At 35.2% G+C, this 20275-nt stretch overlaps 1 protein-coding gene across 7 annotated transcripts in view; it reads right to left on the bottom strand.

Moving 5' to 3' along the window:
* PIBF1 (progesterone immunomodulatory binding factor 1) overlaps positions 1 to 20275 on the bottom strand; it is a 204126-nt gene that overhangs the window by 24605 nt on the left and 159246 nt on the right. For 5 of the 7 annotated variants that reach the window (XR_003422189.2, XM_015083074.3, XM_053216385.1 and 2 more), the window contains exons 15-16: positions 13809 to 13939; positions 6167 to 6251 (exon numbers count right to left, since the gene is read on the bottom strand). Coding sequence is in view for 4 of the 7 variants with exons in the window: in XM_015083074.3 (XP_014938560.2) it covers positions 6167 to 6251; positions 13809 to 13939 (216 nt within the window). In the remaining 3 variants the exon portion in view is untranslated. Of the gene's footprint in view, positions 1 to 3991; positions 4821 to 6166; positions 6252 to 13808; positions 13940 to 20275 lie in introns of all 7 variants that reach the window. The other 2 variants (XR_008295914.1, XR_008295913.1) reach the window with 2 other exon arrangements.

Genomic DNA, 20275 nt, shown 5'->3' with positions numbered 1-20275 from the left:
CCTCCCATGTGCTGTGTAGCACCACCATAAACCCAGGCCACAAGCCAAAACCCAGGCCATCAATTCTCATTCCTCCTCTCTTCAACAGTTTCTGGATCCAATCACCACGCTCTATGATTCTGCTTTCTAAATAGCTTTCAAATTAGTCCATTCTTGGGGCACCTGCATGGCTTAGTCAGTTAAGTGTATGACTTTGGCTCAGATCATGATCTCATGGCTCGTGGGTTTGAGCCCTGCATCAGGCTCTGTGCTGACAGCTCAGAGCCTGGAGCCTACTTTGGATTCTAGGTCTCCCTCTCTCTCTGCCCCTCCCCAACTCACTCACAAGAGTGCGTTCTCTCTCTCTCTCTCTCTCTCTCTCTCTCTCTCTCTCAGAAATAAACATTAAAAAAATTCAAATTAGTCCATTTTTGCTCGACACCATCATCACTAGTCAAGTTCAAGATACCACCATCACTCACTGAAATACTGGAATAGCTTCTTAAGTGGACCTCTTACCACTACCCTTAATATAGCTGCAAAAGAAATTAAAGAAGAGCTTTTACATCAGCTTTTTTTATTTTTTTATTTTTTAAATGTTTATTCATTTTTGAGAGACAGAGAGACAGGGCGTGAGCAAGGGAGGGGCAGAGAGAGAGGGAGACACAGAATCTGAAGCAGGCTCCAGGCTCCAAGCTGTCAGCACAGAGCCCTATGCAGGGCTCGAACTCATGAACTGTGAGATCATGACCTGAGCTGAGGTCAGACGCTTAACCGACCGAGCCACCCAGGTGCCCCTTTTACATCAGCTTTTTAAAATTATGCTCAGTATTCTATTAGACATTTGGCTGATTAAATATGATTTTCCAACTCTTGAAAACTTATATTCTAAGGGCGTATGATGAAATATACACACAGAAGCGCAGAATTAGAATTTCCAAATCAGCAAATCTTGTTTCAATGAGGCAAAGATGAGTGGATAAAAATGGATGAAACATGAAAAAGCCATTAAAGAAGATTCCTGATAGGGGCCTGGGTGGGTCATGATCTCACAGTTTGTGGGTTCAAGCCTCACATTGGGCTCTGCACTGGCAGTACAGAGCCTGCTTGGGATTCTCTCTGATGCCTCTCCCTGACTCGTGTTCTCTCTCTCTCTCTCTCAAAATAAATACATAAATTAAAAAAAAAAAAAAAAAAAAGAGTCCTGAGAGGTACACTCAACAAGAAAGAAGACATTCCAAGTCATCACATTTCTTTTACTCAAAACTGAATTATTTAGCTTGAAGCCCTGCTATGCTATCCAACAGTGGGGTCCTAGGAGTTGATCTTTTTCCTTGACCTCCTTTTTACCTCATTATTTAAGATTGAATTATTTTATATTTTTACACCTCAGAGGTCTCAGTATATAAGTAAAGACATTTAAGGGTAAAAAAGATCACAACCTATTGAAAGAAACAGAGAAAGTTATTCTGAGGCATCAAAAGTGAAAGAGGAAAAAAAGATTATAACACCTGGATAAGATATTCAGCTCTGAGTGTTTTGGCAACTAAGACAAAAAGGAAACACATTAAATTACATAGTTTTCACTTTCTGACAAAAAAGAAAGAATATAACTTCATCTACAGTGGCAAAAATATTTCCTGGAACTAATGCAAGCAATAATTCATCATGAGGTTTTTGTCTAAATGGAACGAAGGAAAAAGATCATAAGCTTTTGTTTCAGGAAAAAAAAAAAAAGGATTTTCTTTTAGTTTTGACAGTAAGTATATAATCATGGTTTAGTTTTTTTTAACTCTTATCAGCCTCAGTTTTGTCTGTAAAAGTGGGGACAATGATATTTAACTCTGTGAATATTTAACTTATCTACTTTTAAGCAAGTAATTTTGATCTAACACTAATTAATATAGAAAATAAAAACCCTCTATGGTCATGCCCCAATGTCTTAGAATTGTCAACCTAGAATTATCTCATCTGTTTTCTTTTTTCATTTAACACATACTTGGATAATTATGTAAAGGAGTGGGCGATCTCATTTCATAGTACAGGACCATCTAAAGTCTTTTTATTTTGGGGCACCTGAGTGGCTCAGTTGGTTGAATGTCTGACTTCAGCTCTGGTCATGATCTCACTTCATGGGTTTGAGCCCCATGTCAGACTCTGTGCTGACAGCTCAGAGCCTGGAGCCTGTTTCAGATTCTATTTTTCTCTCTCTCTCTCTGCTCTCCCCTAGTTTGCACTCTGTCTCTCTAGCCCTCAAAAATAAACATTAGGGGCGGCTGGGTGGCTCTGTCGGTTAAGTGTCCAACTTCGGCTTAGGTCATGATCTCACGTTCCGTGAGTTCGAGCCCCGCGTCGGGCTCTGTGCTGACAGCTCAGAGCCTAGAGCCTGCTTCAGGTTCTGTGTCTCCCTCTCTTTCTGACCCTCCCCCGTTCATGCTCTGTCTCTCTCTGTCTCAAAAATAAACATTAAAAAAAATAAAATTAAATTAAACATTAAAAAATAAAAAAAAAGTCTTTTTATTTTATTAAGTGTATTTATTTACTTTGAGAGAAGGAGAGAGAGAGACAGAGAGACAGACAGACAGACAGAGAGAGAGAGAGAGAGAGAGAGAGAGAAAATGGGTGAGGGAGACAGCGAGAGAATCCTAAGCAGGCTCTGCACTGTCAGCATGGAGCCCAATGCAGGGCTTGAACTCACAAACCATGAGATCATGACCTGAGCTGAAACCAAGAGTCGGATGCTTAACCCACTGAGCCACCCAGGCACCTCAGGACCACCTAAAGTCTTATTGGAACTAAGTGACACTTAAATAGTTAAATTGTCCAGTGCAAAAAAGGCAATGAAAAACTTTAAAATGTGCATTTGATCACATGTGGATTTAAATAGAAAATTTAGCTGGGATTAAAGCAGTGACTCATACTAGACAATTTTCCCAGGGTCCTGCCTAGGGTGGGGCAAGCTCTCAGGTGCACTGTGCATGATCCTCAGAGTGGGCACGTCCTATATTTTGTGCCCTAGGTGCTTTGTTTGCCTCACCTTAGTCTCAGCCCCGATTTTCTTTCTTTCTTTCTTTTTTTATTAGTAAAAAAAATTAATATTTATTTATTTGACAGAGGAAGAGAGAGACAGACCACAAGCAGGGGAGGGGCAGAGAGAGAGGGAGACACAGAATCTGAAACATGCTCCAGGCTCTGAGCTGTCAGCACAGAGCCCGATGCAGGGCTTGAACTCACTAGCTGTAAGATCATGTCCTGGGCTGAAGTTGGACACTCAACTGACTGAGCCACCCAGGAGCCCCCTCAGCCCTGATTTTCACTTTCAAAATATTACATTTATCAGAGGTATTCTTATCCGACTGTTATCTATTGGCTATTCTAAGCACTTGACCCATCAGAGCCATAAAATGAATAAATCAATTCTGCAGACTCTCTGTTTCATCAGGTAAATATTCAAGTGAATGGTCAAGCATTGCCCTGGGTCACCTGCCATTCCCTTCCATATAAGCAGTTTACACTTGCTTTTGTATCTGCATGTTCTATGCAAGTTGGCATTAAACTGTTTCTTAGAAAAAGATGAAAAATTTGTATCAAGTTTATTTTATTAAGCTTCAATTTTTATTTTGCTTTGAAAAGAAATAAAGCTCCTTTTCTTTAGATGTTTGGCATTAAGAAAAGTTATAATGTTGGATTAGTAAAATGTAATTGCCAAAATGAAGATCCTATCAAATGCATGAAAATTAACTGATAATTAGACATGCATCCACGCACATTTCATTGGTGTCATATAGTAGGAGTTTCATTTTGCTAGTATTTAATTTCTATGTTTAAATATATTTTCTTCTAAATTTACTCAATTCTCAACCCACTAAGTAGAACTTTGAGTTTTTATTTGGACTCATGAATAATGTGATTCCAAGCATGATGCATAAAATATATAAAGTTGCTCCTATCTTTTTCAGAGTGTAGCATAATCTTCTAAAAACAAATGAGAATCGCCATTCCAAAAACATACTTGTTATGCAGCTTTATGGAAAAAAAGTAGCTGGTATCGCTGAATGGACATCTGCAGTTACTATTTCCTAAATAGTCAATTTTGGAAAACATTTGTGAAAATCCACATAGTGAATGAATCAGGCTTCCACAGTGAAGAAACAACTATTTGAAGGCAGAATCTTAGGACACAAGTGGTAGTAGATGGGGCCTGAAAGCCAGAAAAAAAGAGTAAGTATCTTCAGAGAAGCTCTTCCTAATCTATATCACCTGTTGTTAGATCTAGTTAGCTACACAAAAGTCATGTCTAAAATCTAGTCCAGGGACACCTTATCCCTTTCACCCAACATATAAAATACACCTTTAAGAGAACCTACTCCAAAGGCCATTTCTAAGACAGAGACAACCCTGCAATTCCCCTGACACCACTTCTAGGATATGCACTTCTGAACTGCTTCCAGTAATATTCCCCACTTCATCTCTCTCAATAATATCTTTCCAATAATTTCTTCCCAAATACCTGATATAGCTTTCCCAGACTAGGAAACAATGTCTTCAGGATACTTATAAACCAATGATCTGTTTTGAGCATTTCTTTCTCTGTTAGGATAACAAAATGGCAAAAACATGGCCAAGACAAGGCAGTGATAGTTCAATGGAAAAAATGCACTGGATTAAAAAACTAGGCTTCATAATACCAACTGTTGGCGAGGATGCGGAACAACTGGAACACGCATTCATTGCTGACGGGAATGCAAAAGGTGCAGTCACTGTGGAAAATAGTTTGGCAGTCTCTTATAAAGTTAAACATATACTTTCCATAGGACCCAGAAATCCTGCTCCTGGGGTATCTACCAAGAGAAAAGGAAACTGACATTCACACCAAAACACGTACACAATCGTTTACAGCAGCTGTATTATTTACAGACGCCTCCAAATGGAAACAAGTCAAATGATCATCAACTGGTGAATGGAGTAACAAACTCTGGTATATCCATACAATAGAATATTCCTCAGCAACAAAAAGGAATAAATGACTAATATTTGCAGCAACATAGGTATATCCCTTTTTAAATTTTTGAGAGAGAAAGGGAGAGAGAGAGAGGGAGAATGAGTGGGGGAGGGGCAAAGAACAAGGGAGACACAGAATCTGAAGCGGGCTCCAGGCTCCAAGCTGTCAGCACAGAGCCTGACAATGCAGGGCCCAGACTCACGACCCATGAGATCATGACCTGAGCCAAAGCTCAACTGATTAAGCCACCCAGGCGCCCCCTCGGTGTATCTTTTTTATGGTAAGTGAAAAAAGTCCAACCTGAAAAGACTGATAATTCATTTATTCAACATTCTGGGGAAATGTAAAATCTTTTGTTGGAAAAGGTAAAACTATAGGGACAGAAAATAGATAAGGGGTTGCTAGGACTGGAGCCGGGGAGAAGGGTCGACACAAAAAGGGCATGAAGGAATTTCCTGAAGTGACAAAACTATTTTCTTTATTGATTATGGTAATGGTTATGAAACTGGGTGTGTCAGTCAAAAATCATAGAAATGTATGCTTAAACAGGGCATGAATTTTACTGTGGGTATACTGTACTTCAATAAGTCTGACTCAAAAAAACAAGAAAGAAAAATGGGGTTATCTCTTAGTTACTAACTGGCTTTGGGCAAGCCACTCGAAACTCATTTCTCCTTTGGGCAAGCCACTAGACATTCATTTGTCCTTTTATAAAATGAGGAAATTTTATTAGCTCTAAAGGATTTTTGGTGAGGCATAACAACAAAAAATCCTTTATGGACTCTAAAGTTCAACACAAATATTACACACTAGACATACATACAGCATATGGGCAATACAATGATGAATGAGACAGAGGTATGCTAAGGAAATATACTGTCTAGTGAGAAAGAGATAAAACAATTATTAAATAATGTGGAAATTCAATTCCAGATATATGAACAAGGCAATAAGGGGTCAATAACAAGGAGTATTCCAGGAATAAGAATTAACCCAAGAATAAAGTATAAATTAATTCACAATGAATAAAGTGTATCACATATTCAATATAAAGGACCAGATCACAATGAGACGCAAACATGAGAAGTCATTAATGCACACGGACAACTGGGATCCAGTAATCGTAACACAACACGGACTTTGAAAAAGCCTAAAGTAAAAATTATGACAACATGGAAAAAGTACCTCACGATGATTTAGAAGTTGTTCTAAATCTAATGCCATTTGATTCTTCATCTGTAGTAAAGCTGACTTTTCTTTATTCAAATTGCTGAAAAAAAAACAAAACAACCAAGTTTTAAAAAGTCATCATATTGGTGTAAATCTAATTAATAAATAGAAAAAAGCAAAAGGCTAAAGACAAATATGATGGCTTGAATTAAAGAGAAATTAAATTTATACTCTATAAAGATATCTATCAGACCATCCACTATAATGTTTGATTTAACCAACAGCTAGCTATTTTCTAAGAAGACTTTTTCTTTTAATAATCATTTGACAGTGCAAATGACATGTTTTCTGAGAATCTTTCCTGCCTAGTAGGGGTATAAAATTTGTGTTTTAAAGGTTACTATTTAATCCTGAAATGTAAAAAGATGAAGTGGGATTTATATAAAAGGTAAAGTATGTATGGGCAAAATAGTAAAACTCAAGATACTAGAAGTCAAATTAAAAATTTAACCTTAAAACTAAAAGTAACATTTTATAATTTACTGCACACTAAATTACCAGGTATATAATTGAATTAGATAAATGAATCAGATATTCAGTATGTGGTAAACTTGGGAAAACAATTTTTGTCTCTATATTCTTAGTTCAATTTTTAATTTCTAAGTCTGCCTTGTGAATTTCCCTTAGATAGGACCTGTTTTCTGATACGAAAGGGTGAAAAAAACCTAAATAGAAGAATATATTAATATTTTAAAAGATAAATATTTGAGGCATGATTTATATTGTCTGGAGTTTTATTATTCAACATATAAAAATTAATTAGAACCGTTAAATGAAATACTTTTAAAAGCCCCTGGAATGAATCTACTCAGCACTACAACGAGAATTAAGAAAAGCAACAGTGAATTAAAATACCGTAATTCCATAAATGTCAAAACAAAATCTGTGAAGGTAAAACTAGTGAGTATTATTTTGCTGAACAGGTAACATGTTTTAAGTTATCCTTTAACAAAATGGAAAGCCATCAATTTTTAAATTAGGCAGAAGTTTTTGTTTTTGTTTTTAAATTCAGGGAATAGTAGCAGGTATTCTGGAAGAACTGGTAATTCCAAGGACTTAAGAGGAAAAAGCTCACATTCTCTTTTTTCCTAGTAACCGTGAACTTCCCCAAGGAAGCACCACAGTTTGTCCTCTGAGAGAAAACACAAGATGCAATTCCGACTTTTGTTTCCAATTGTGCCACTGACACAAGTGTGTGGCATAAATCACACCACGTGACTAAGCCTCAGTTTTCACATCTGTAAAAGTGGAAAATAATACTCTTGTATGTCAAAGCGATATACGAATTATCTAGTGAAATGATTATATAAAGAATTGAACACATAAAACCTGACATAAATGTATATGGTATTACTACTTTAGATGAAAAACAAGTATCACAGAAAAACAGTAATTAAATTCCATACAGGTTAGCAGCTTAGCAGAAAAACAGATTTGACTTTCAGAATTAAGCATCAGAGATCTTACTGAGCCTTGGAGTTGAAAAGAACTAAATAATATAATGTAACTGAATGCCAGATTCTGCCAGAGTCTTCCAAAGCCTGGTAAAGATCAGATGTTTCTGTAACTGTTGAATTCGAATCTATCTTTAGCTAGAATCATCATGAAGAAGATAAAACATTTTTCGAAATTAAAATAAACATCCAGTAACATAGGACTAGGATTTTTCGAGGGATAGAAATGTATTAATGTTCACACGCATGTTAATGTTCATATACATGTTACATACACATCGTATGTAAACATACACTCACATACAGTACACATATGCACACACACATACATACTCTCAAATACCAACAGGCCCTTAAAATGCAGTGCAACAGGAATGGAGGAATGTTGAGGTGATAAAGGATTTTGACTGGATAATTCATTAGAAATCCTTTACATGTAGTGTTCAGTGTTTTCCAGAATAAAGTAAATATTCCATATTTAAATAGCAAAAATGGGGCGCCCGGGTGGCTCACTTAGTTGAGCATCTGACTTCGGCTTAGGCCATGAACTCACTGCTTGTGAGTTCGGGCCATGTGTTGGGCTCTGTGCTGACAGCTCAAAGCCAATCCTGCTTTGGATTCTGTGTTTCTCTCTGCCTCCGCCACTTGTGCTTGCTCGCGTACGCTCTCTCTCTCTCTTTCTCTTTCTCTCTCTCTCTCACACACACACACACACACACACACACACACACACACACAAACATTAAAAAAAGTAAAAATAAATAGCAAAAATAACTGTATAATACAGAATAAAAGCTAGGTGTATAAATTGGTTTCCAGAGCAACTCTGTTCTATCTGCAACATGTGGGTTTATGACAAACAGTACAGACTCCTCAGACAATACTTGGGCATATATTTTCTAAGTCTCAGCCTTCTCTATAATATACTCTTAAACCACAAAGGAGGCCATCTTCAACACATGGGTCTCTAAAACTGAATATGACGATTATTATACTCTGTGTTCTTCCAGTATGTATGTAATTACTCAAACGAAGTTTAGTCTCCTTAAGACACATTTCACAACAGTGGAAATTTACCTTTAAAAATACAAAGCTTCCATGCGTGACTCATAAAGCAACTACAAAACAAATCTCCTTATAAGCACATCTATCGTGAATGGCATATTACACCCATAATTGTTTAATTCACTGTTAATTATTACTCAGAAATTCATGTTTATGGCTCTGTGTCACCTGCTATATGAAAACATATTCCTGATATACTCTTCTTTAACTTCCTGGATCAGTATACCCTGACTTAGCTTTACAAGGCTAAGTAGTTTTTTCTTCTTAAACTACTAGTAAAGAATAAACTGAGAACTGACAACCGGGAAAGGAAATTTATGCTAATTATTCTCTTTCCATGCTTCGTTCAGTTGTGAACTACAGATCAAACAAACTATAACCCAGACTGTCTCTTGTGGCTTGGTAGAAAGTTTACCAGTACTACTTTTAGAAGGGATTATTACTTTAATGATAGGGGGATTTAAAGTAGTTAATAGTGATATCTCAAATGTTAGCTTTTAATGTGTTTATAATGATTTAATTTTAGTACATATTTACTCTAATCTTTCTACACATTGAATATGTATAGCTAAATTTGCAAGTCATGGGTGTGGTATAGTGGTATTGTTTTATTTTCTAAGAAAATGATAAAATTACTCAGTTCTTTGAAGAGCTTTTACTGAATAGAGAAATATTTAAAAGGTAATCATTTAACTGAAACCATAAAACTCCTAAAAGAAAGCATATGCAATAAACCCTTGGACATTGGTCTTAGCAATTATTTTTTTGGATCTGTCTCCTTAGGCAATGGCAACAAAAGAAGATATAAACAACTGGGACTATATCAAACTAAAAAGCTTTGAAACTACAAAGGAAACCATCAACAGAACACAAAAAGGTAACCTACAGATAGATGAATGGATAAAGACATAGTGTGTATACACACATGCACACACATGGGAATATTAGTCTGTTATAAAAAAGAATGAAATCTTGCTATCTACAATAACATGGATAGACCTAGAGGCTATTATGCTAAATGAAGTAAGTCAGATAGAGAAAAACAAATACTGCATGATTTCACTTACATGTGGAATCTATAAAACAAAACAAATGAACAAACAAAACAAAACAGGAAGACTCATAAAAACTGTTGAAAATAGTCGTAGAACTGGTGGTTGCCAGAGGGGAGGGGTCCGGGATTTGGATAAAATAGGTGAAGGGGATTAGGTGGTACAAACTTCCAGCTATAAAATAAGTAAGTCACGGAGATGAAACGTATGGCATAGGGAATATAGTCAATAATACTGTAATAAGTTTGTATGGTGACAGATGGCAGCCACACCACGGTGAGCATTTTGTAACGTATCTAAATGTCTAATCCCTATGTTGTACACCTAAAACTAATATAATATGGCATGCCAGCTATACTTCAATTAAAAAAATAATCAATTAATATAAATATTCCTTACAATTAAAATCAACATGCAGCAAAAAGGAATAGGCATTTTCAAGGAACAACCACTCAGTAATCTTTTTGAATGGGTCATTTAATGTTTACATTTCAAATTAATGAAGGACAAAAGGAAGGGAAGTAATATTTACCAAGTTTCCTCATGTGCCAGAAGCTTTATATAGGTCATTTCATTTAATTTTCACTTCTAACCCTTGATGTTCACGCTAAGATCTGTATTTTACAGGCACATTTACTATGACAAAAGAAAGCAGGCTGATGTGTGCTCAAAGCCCAGGATAATTCCACTACATCTGAAATGTCATCAGCTCAGAGTAGGAGTGATGGTAGATAGACTGCTGTATCTGACTCGTTGATCGGGCTATTTTTATGGTATTTCATTCATGTCATTAAGGTCCATTTAACAGCATCTCAAAGGTCATAATTAACCTACTGAAAGCACCTTAATTTTTCATATTACAAGGTAGCATAGCTACTTCAATTGAGAGCAAGGTATCATATCCTATGAAATACTAGTTCAGAATCTATTAAAATATACAGTAAATTTATGAAACAGCTTTAAAGGACTCAGATTTAAGCACAAAAATATTTTTACATACTTATATTTTATGCCAATTTTCGTAATTGGCATAGTTTTTATGATTATTGTTGCTGTTACTAAGTGTGAGAAAGAAGCCCATTGCCCCAATCACAGGAGAGACATGGAGACGAGGAGAACAGTGAAGTGAGGCTTTAATCAACATTCTTGCAAGAGCTGGTGTCTGATGGACAGATCCACTCAGAGGGGTTACAGCAGGCAATTTATCTCCTTGCAGGAAGTCCCTCCCTTGATTCCTCATTGGCTGAGTACTACAGAGGTTACAGCCTTACCCAGAAGTCGCTTATGCCCATGTAAGGCCAAAAAGTAGCCTGACTGGAACAAATGTACATTCCTTGAGGTGACACAGAGACTTCAATTCTTTGGCACATGCTCATTGCAAAGCCGACGAAAAATAAGCCCATGAAATGGAGAGGGGAAGAAGAACCAGGAAGTGAAGTGTCTAAGGGTTTGGGACTCGACTGTGTGTGTGGGGGGGGGGGGGGAGGTGGGGATGGGGATGGGGGTGGGGGAGGGTTTGTACATATTTCCAATAGGTTGTAAACCTATTGCTAACTAGACAGCACAGCTTTTATTTGGTATTCCTGAAAATGAATCATCTCACTTCTCACATTAAGGGAGTCCTAATTTTTGTCAAAATTCAAGATATTTTGAGAAATGTTACTTCTTATTTTTAAGGTAATTCTCAACATGAAAATTTGTTACATGTCAGACCAATATTCAAAAGAGCAAACAGTTATATAGCATTCATAATGTGTAGGCACAGTCCTATATATATCACCGAGATTATATCATTTAATCCTCAAAATGACTATATGAATTAGGTACTGCTAGTGCTAGAGTACTACTCTCAGTTCACAAATGAGAAAACTGGCTGTACTGTCCAATAACATAGCCATTAGCTGGCCATACGTGGTAATTAAGATGAAAAGTAATTTAATTAAAATTAAAAATTTAGTTTTTCATGTGGGTAGTGGCTACCATACTGGACAGTGCAGATATGGAATATATTTACCATTACAGAGAGTTCTATTGGAGAGTGGAGGTTTCAAGAGTTTAACTGACTTGTTCTAATTCAAAGCTGAGTACTGAGCTAGATATGAACCCAGGCAACCTATCTGTAGAGCCTGTATTCCCTTTTAAACTCTGTTTTTTAAAAACAAGTTTATGTGAATATTTTGAAAGAGAGAAAATATAACAAACCCACATGCATCCATCACCTAGCTTCAACAACTGTCAATTCATTAAAGCTCCAAATTTAACTACTCTTTTACACTTTTTTTTTTTTTTTTTGGCTTCTCTTCCTTAATTACATTAGTTAACGAAAAATTACCCCTTATTCAGAATAGAACATAGGGAGGCAGTATAACATAATGGTTAAGAGTATAGAATTGGAAAGCAGACAGATCTGGATTCAAATTTTGGCCCTACGACCAAACAGTATGTTCTTAGATAATAAGTTACTTAATTTCTCTAGGGCTGAATTTGTTCATCTTTATAGTTTCCTCCTACAGCTAACTATTTAATAATTAATATTATTAATTAATCTGTATTAAAGATTTTCAGCTCTCTTAATTCTTAGTTAAATAAATATTCAAATAAACTTATTTGAAGGTAACTGTGAAAGGTAATTTTTCCACAGGACTTTTATGTTTTCACTCCAAGATTAAAAAGGTAAAAAAAAGATTCTACACAAAATTTCAAATATAACAGAAGTATATAATATAGGAAGAAAAAGTTCTTCCCTCAATTTCCCTAAGATAACCAAGTACCCAGTGAGTGATAAGACATAATTTCTATTGCCCCTAGTAGCTATTTATAGAAGAACTGTTTAATTGATTGAATTATTTAACAGTTTCTTAATTTGGTTTATTTATTATTCAGTAAATTTAATGAATACTGGCTATACATATTCTAAATGTAATTAACTTCAAAATCAATCCAAAAATAAATTCTTACTTATATGGACATTTTAAAGCATAAATGTGATTTAAAATTATTTTAACCTATCATCTTAAGATTAAAAAGATCAGGAATAAAGTTTTGGACCAATTATTTTGGTGGGATAGAAACAAGAGAAGGTGGTTATTCTGATTCATCAAAAAGAATACCCTCCCATACTTCAGAGTTAATTACCAGTAGCTTTATACTTTGATTATATACCTTAGGAAATCTGAATTTAATATATTCTCCTTATTGTTTTCCAATTCCTTAATTTAACAGTTTCTATTCCCACCTAATTCTTTGCTTCTATATTTATGAATTGGCTAATAATTTATCTAAATTATTCTAACAACCTTAAAATCCAATAACTAAGCCAACTAATCAACCATCCATGAGTTAAAATCTTTCTTTCTGTATAACATCACTCTTTTACTCCAATTTAAAAAGACTAAAATGATTGTATAGATGAACAGTTAAAGAATGTGAATGGCTATTAAGTGGAGCAAGTCCTTTGGATAAGGTGTCATGTAAGAAAACAATTTAAATTTAAGGAAGTGAAAGGGGTTTATTTATATTTAGGTGATTCATGGGTTACTTCATGTAAAGAGTCAGGGGAAGAAAACCCTAAAAAATTCCTTGGCAAAGTCAACAGAATCTAAGCAAATGTGTGTATTTTATCTGTTTAAAAAGTTATTTTGTCTCCACAAATGGCATCTGGTTATGTTCTCCCTCGCTTTGGTTAAACCCCATCCCACTAAAGAATTGTAGGGGAACAAGGACAGGATAGCTTTTTGCTTCCTAGGGTGGGGGGAGTGCTGTTAGTAAGCACAGCACTGTTAGGTCCAGGCTAAGACTTCTGATCACAAGGTGGAATGTGAGCACCTAACGTGACGTGACCCAAGTTTCTCTAAGATAAATTACATTTAAAACCATGTTCATTATTTACCATATTATTTAAACCATTATTTAAAACCATATTCATTATTTTTTCTTCCCAATTTACAACCTTAGTTCATGGATAGCACTATTATGTTTACGTTGCCTTTATAATAAAAAAAAAAAAAAATGAACAGATGATTTTACCTGACATCTTTCTCAAGTTGTGTAACATGCTCTTTCAGCGAATCAATCTTAGAGTCTCTCTGACGCACTGATTCAATGAGATATCTGTAAGGTTGCTGAGTCTGGTTTAACAGAGAATTGGCCCTGTCAAGCTAAAGAAAAACAGATTTCATGAAAATCTACAACATTTTATAAGAACCTGAAGATTATTATTCTAGCACAGGTACAGTATGCCAAAACTCCCTTGCATGAGTTACTCAGAAGAGCTTTTCCTATGTAACTTTGAAGGTTTTCAAAATTATTAATCAATAGAACTATTCTTTATAATATAATAATAATAATAATAATAATAATAATAATATGTAAACACAAAGAAAAGTGTTAAATAAAATATGAATTATTACCAGTTTCAGGGACGGGTCACCTAAATGTTTTTGCCATTTGTTGGTTTGAGAAGATATGTGACAAAATTTATCTCCTTTTAATAAACATCCATTAGCTAAAAATAAAAACCTTTTATTTGAGCTTTATTTCTATTAAAAATAATACAATGACATTGCAATTTAGCATTTTTCTACATCTTCATATTTCCTTCCATCTTTATTTCTAAAACTGATAATTTATGAAACTAAATCACTAGGTATAATGAAGTTTTTTTTAACAAAAATTGTAGGGGCACCTGAGTGGCTCAGTTGGTTGACTGTACCACTCTTGATTTTGGCTCAGATCATGATCCCAGGGTTGTGGGATAGACCTCCTCAGTGTGGAGCTTAAGATTCTCTTTCTCGGGGTGCCTGGGTGGCTCAGTTAAGCATCTGACTTCGTGACCTCAGGTCATGATCTCACGGTTTGTGGACTGGAGCCCTGCACTCGGCTCTGTGCTGACAGCTCAGAGCCTGGAGACTGCTTTGGATTCTCTCTCCCTCTCTCTGCCCCTCCCTGGCTCGTGCTCTATCTCTCAAAAATAAATAAATGTTAACAAAAGTTTAAGAAAATAAAGATTTTCGGGGTGCCTGGGTGGCGCAGTTGGTTAAGCGTCCGACTTCAGCCAGGTCACCATCTCGCGGTCTGTGAGTTCGAGCCCCGCGTCGGGCTCTGGGCTGATGGCTCAGAGCCTGGAGCCTGTTTCCGATTCTGTGTCTCCCTCTCTCTCTGCCCCTCCCCCGTTCATGCTCTGTTTCTCTCTGTCCCAAAAATAAATAAACGTTGAAAAAAAAAATTAAAAAAAAAATAAAGATTCTCTCTCTCTCTACCCTATCCCCACTCTCTAAAAAAAAAAAAAAAAAAATTACAGTTACAATATAAAGAATATAAAAGTCACCAGCTTAACCATTGTATAGTACACAATTCAGTGGCATTACATATATTCATAATGTTGTATAACCATCACTAATCTCTATTCCTGGAACGTTTTTATCAATCCCAATGGAAACTCTGTATCCATTAAACAAAAACACTCCCTGCAACCCCCCAGCCATTAGAAACCTCTACTATCTGTCTCTATGAATTTGCCTATTCTAGATCTATAAGGGGAATCATATAATATTTGTCATTTTGTGTCTGCTTATTCCACTTAATGTAATGTTTTCAAGGTTCACCCATGCTGTACAATGTATCAGAACTTCATTCCTTTCTATGGCTAAATAATATTCCATTGTGTGTTTATAGTACATCTTATTTATTTATTCATCTGTTGATGAATACTTGGGTTGTTTTCACTTTTTTGGCTATTTTAATTAATGTTGCTACAAACAGTGGTGTATAAATATCTGTTTGAGTCCCCATTTTCAATTCCTTTGAATATCTGCTAGAAGTGGAGTGAAATTGCTAGGTCATATGGTAATTCTATATTTAACTTTTTAAAAAGTTAAAAAAATTTTTTTTCTATAGTTAACTTTTTGAGGAACAGGCAACTGTTTTGCACAGTGGCTGCATCATTTTACATTCCTATTAACAATGCACTTGGTTCTACTTTCTCCACATCCTCACCAACACTATTATTTCATGTGCCTATTGGTCACCGTGTATCTTTGGACAAATGTCTATTCAAGTCATTTTCCCATAATTTCAATTATATTGTCTGCTTTTTTGTTGTGGAGTTATGGGAGTTTTTTTTCTTTTTTTTTTTTTAATTTTTAAAATGTTTATTTATTTTTGTGAGAGAGCGAGAGCGAGAGAGAGAGAGAGGGAGACAGAACACAAGCCAGGGAGGGGCAGAGAGAGAGAGAGAGAGAGAGAGAGAGAGTCTGAAGCAGGCTCCAGGCTCTGACCATATTAGACATATGACTTGCAAATATTTTCTCCCATTCTGTGGGCTGTCTTTTCACTCTCTTGATTATGTCCTTTGATCACAAAAGTCTTTAATTTTGATGATGTCCAACTTACCTAGTTTTTTCTTTTGTTGCTTATACTTTTGGTATCGTTTTATTTTTTAACATTTATTTTGAGAGACAGATAGAGAGCGGCAGGGGAGGGGCAGAGAAAGAGGGAGACAGAGAATCCTAAGTTGGTACCATTTTTAAGAAACAACTGCCAAGCCCAAGATGATGAAAATTTTCTATGTTTTCTTCTATAGTGTTACATTCTTAGCTCTGAAATTTATGTCTTTGATCCAGTTTGAATTAATTTTTGTAGACAGTAGGATAAGGATTCTATTTCAATGTTTGACATGCAGATATCCAGTTTTACCAGCACCATTTGTTGAAAAGACCATTGAATGGTCTTAGCAATCTTACTGAAAACCTTTTGACCATATATGAAGGGTTTATTTCCAGACTCTCTATTTTATTCCATTAGTCTTATCTATCTATCCTTATGCTAGTACAACACTGTTTTGACTACTGTAGCTTTGTGGTACATTTTAAAACTTGGAAGTGTGTCTTCCAACTTTGATTTTCCTTTTCAAGATTGTTTTGGCCATTCAGGGTCCCTTAAAATTGCATAGGAATTTTAGGATGGGTTTTTCTATTTCTTCAAAAAAATGCTGTTGGGATTTTGATAGGGGTTATACTGAATCTGTAAATAGTTTTGGGCAGTATTGTGATCTTAGCAATATTAAGTCTTCTAATCTATAAACATGAGATGTCTTTCCATTTATTAGGTCTTTTAAAGTTTCTTTAGCAAAGTTGTGTAGTTTTCAGTGTACAAATCCTTCTCCTGTTTGATTAAATTTATTCCTAAGCTTAGATTTTATTCTTTTTGATGCTATCATAAGTGGATTTGTTTTTGTAATTTCCTTTTGGATTGCTTTTTCTTAGTACATTATGTACAATCTTATATTAGACCTTTTCACTTTACCTTTATTATTTTTCCAAGCTCTCAGAGTAACTTAATTTACGATTTTAATGGCTACAAAACTGTCTAGGAAGCCAACATACCATAATTACATTGCTTATAGTAATAAACCTTTAGGATGTTATCAATTTATCAATTGCATCATAAATAATGTTGCAACAGACTTCAAAATTACTTTTTTCTTTAATTAATGTTTTCTTTGTGAAGTTTTTTCATAACAGAAGTTGCACTAAGTTTAAGGACAACGTAATGCTCTTGATACATAAGACCAAGATTCTTTTCTTAAGGATTTTAACTTATATATCCAACCAACCTTGGTTTTTGTTGTTGTTGTTGTTTATTGCATTTGCTCTTTTTTCCTAAGCAGATGTAAGATGTAGGTCACATACAGCACTGTCAGTATCCGTAGGCCCCTACTTTGGTACCTAATGATTTCTCAGAAAAGGTATTCTAAAGTTGGATATGCAAAAACTGAACAAATCACTACAGAAGTGGTAAACACCTATTATAAGAATGAGGGGTGGAGAAGGGAGTACTTTATTACACAGAACAAAATTGCCACAAAATTCCTACTTTATGACCTTAAAATATTCTTTGCCAATAAAATTCTAGCCTTGTATATGTTTCAGTATTTTTTCCTCTTTCCTTCATAGTTCCTAACAAGTTCAATGGAGGCTAAAGATTTGCTCTTTTTCTGGGACAAGAAATGACTTTTTTTCTCAAGTGAGTTACATTTACAAGATTTATTTTTTTTAACATTTTATTTATTTTTGAGAGACAGAGAGACAGAGCATGAGCAGGGGAGGGGCAGAGAGAGGGAGACACAGAATCTGAAGCAGGTTCCAGGCTCTGAGCTTTCAGCACAGAGCCCGATGCAGGGCTCAAACCCACGAACCGTGAGATCATGACCTGACCCGAAGTCAGATGCTTAACCGACTGAGTCACCCAGATGCCCCTACAAGATTTATAGATATATATTTTAAGATCTAAACATATCATTTATTTTAGTACCCACATAAAAGAAATGAGTGACTAGCAGCCCAGAAGCTGAAGGTGTAGAGAACAGCATGATGGATATAATGGAAGGTATAGAGGAAGGCAGAAGAATCAAAGGCAGAAACAATCATTGTTAAAGTGAACAGCCTTGAGGTCTAGGTGGGTAAGGAGGAGAGTGAAGCCAAAAGGTGGTTGACCAGCTAGCTGCTGTAGAATATCTGTTTGCAGATTGAGGACTATTTTGTAAAAGTTATTTAAATGATTTGACTAAATTATATTAAAAATTTTCCTTTTGGTTACATTAGCCCAGGAAAAGAAATTCCTCAAAGATAAGGAAACGAACAGTGAAAAAAAAAGAAGACTTCATTTTTTGAACATGATTCATTACAAAGAAGCAATGCCATAAAGAAAAAAATACCATGAATATTTTCTATAGTTTGGGCTATTTTAGTGTCCTTTTTCCTTGCTTTGGTAACCATTCTTTTAAATTTATTACAATGTCACTGGAATCTTATTACTCTACTAAGTTACTTTATGAACATTCAAATACGCAACTGGACAAAAATAAAACTGAGTTCTTCTTACCTGTATAACCAGTTTCACTAGTCAATTAAATCAAACAATTGCCTTGACTTTGTTTTCACGGAACTGACCTTAACTGAATAAACTGAACTGACAAGTTGCTTTGTGTTTCAAAGTGCAGAACAATCGGGGTGGGGTGGGATGGGGTGGGGCAGGGGGGCAAGGTGGGGGGCTGGGGTGCAACGTGAGGGAAGCATTAAGGGCATTTACAAATCGCAGTTAGCTGTAGTCTAGAATGTGCTATTTTTGAAACTTATTGGATCTAAATTCAACTGCATAAAAGAATAACAGCAGTCATTAATCTTAATTATTTTATTTCCATTTTTTTTTCATCACAGAAATTACATATGTTAGGTTTCAGTACTGTAAACAAAATTAAGGGCCCCAATGCCTTACTTTTAAAAGGTATCTTTAATATACAACCTAGAAACTACTCCCTCTCTGGATAATAAAAATAACTATAGTGCTGTCAGTTTTAAGAACATATTTCTTTATAAACTTTTAAGATTCTAAATCCCAAAATGTATTTTAATTCCTCACGAAAAATACACATTTGTCGATGAAAAGTGATGCTAATACCTATTTTTGAAATAAATGTAATTTGACAGAATTTAATTCCTCCAATGTGATTTTAAAAAGTCTTTCTGTAACCATAATAATTAGTATTAAAAGTTTCACAATCACTTACTTTGTCTATTGTTAGTAATCTTTTCCTTATAGGAAAGCCTTAGTAATTAGTGACTCAAGAATCATATACGTAATAAATGACTCAGGACTAAACCCATGACACAACATTTTACAGAATTGTTATTCCTCCTTTGTTTCAATAAATTGTACATATGATTCAGAGAAAAGCAACACCTGATTAAAACATAATTACATATATATATATATATATATATATTTTTTTTTTTTTTTTTTTTTGAGAGAGAGAGATAGGCAGAGAGAGGGAGACAGAGAATCCCAAGAAGATTCTGGACTGTCAGCACAGAGCCCGACATGGGGCTCGATGCCATGAACTGTGAGATCATGACCTGAGCCAAAATCAAAAGTTGGATGCTCAACCGACTGAGCCACCCAGGCGCCCACAGAATTGTTATTCCTCCTTTGTTTCAATAAACTGTACACATGATTCAGAGACAAGCAATGGTTGATTAAAACATAATTACATGTTTTAATTCAAATCTTAACTTGTTCTTAGATAATCTAAAATTATATATTTTCTCTTAAAATTACATATATAAAGGTGATCACATTTTGTTGTGTTTTTCCTAAATGTGGGATTTTTTTTCTTATGGAGTTTATTTTCAAAGAAACTTCTAGAAATGGAGCTCCTTCCTGCCAGAGACAAAATGCATTCTGTTGAATAGAATTTAATACTGAATTGATTTCTATTTAAAATATATACAAATGATACTTTCTAGTACTGGTGGTAGTTTGTGAGGAAAATTCCATATATCCTATCTAATCTTTTTGATGGTGCCAAGGAATGTAAAATGCCTATTTGAGGTCCAATAAGGGGCAACACTTTAGTACTAATTCTCTGTGTTCTCAATCTAAAGCAGTTCTCAAATCTAGTTAAATCATCAGAATCACTGGGGAAAATGTTCAAAAAC

This window comes from Acinonyx jubatus, chromosome A1 (assembly GCF_027475565.1).
Source record: "Acinonyx jubatus isolate Ajub_Pintada_27869175 chromosome A1, VMU_Ajub_asm_v1.0, whole genome shotgun sequence".
Classification (NCBI taxonomy): Eukaryota; Metazoa; Chordata; class Mammalia; order Carnivora; family Felidae; genus Acinonyx; species Acinonyx jubatus.
This window is presented reverse-complemented; position numbering and strand designations above follow the sequence as displayed.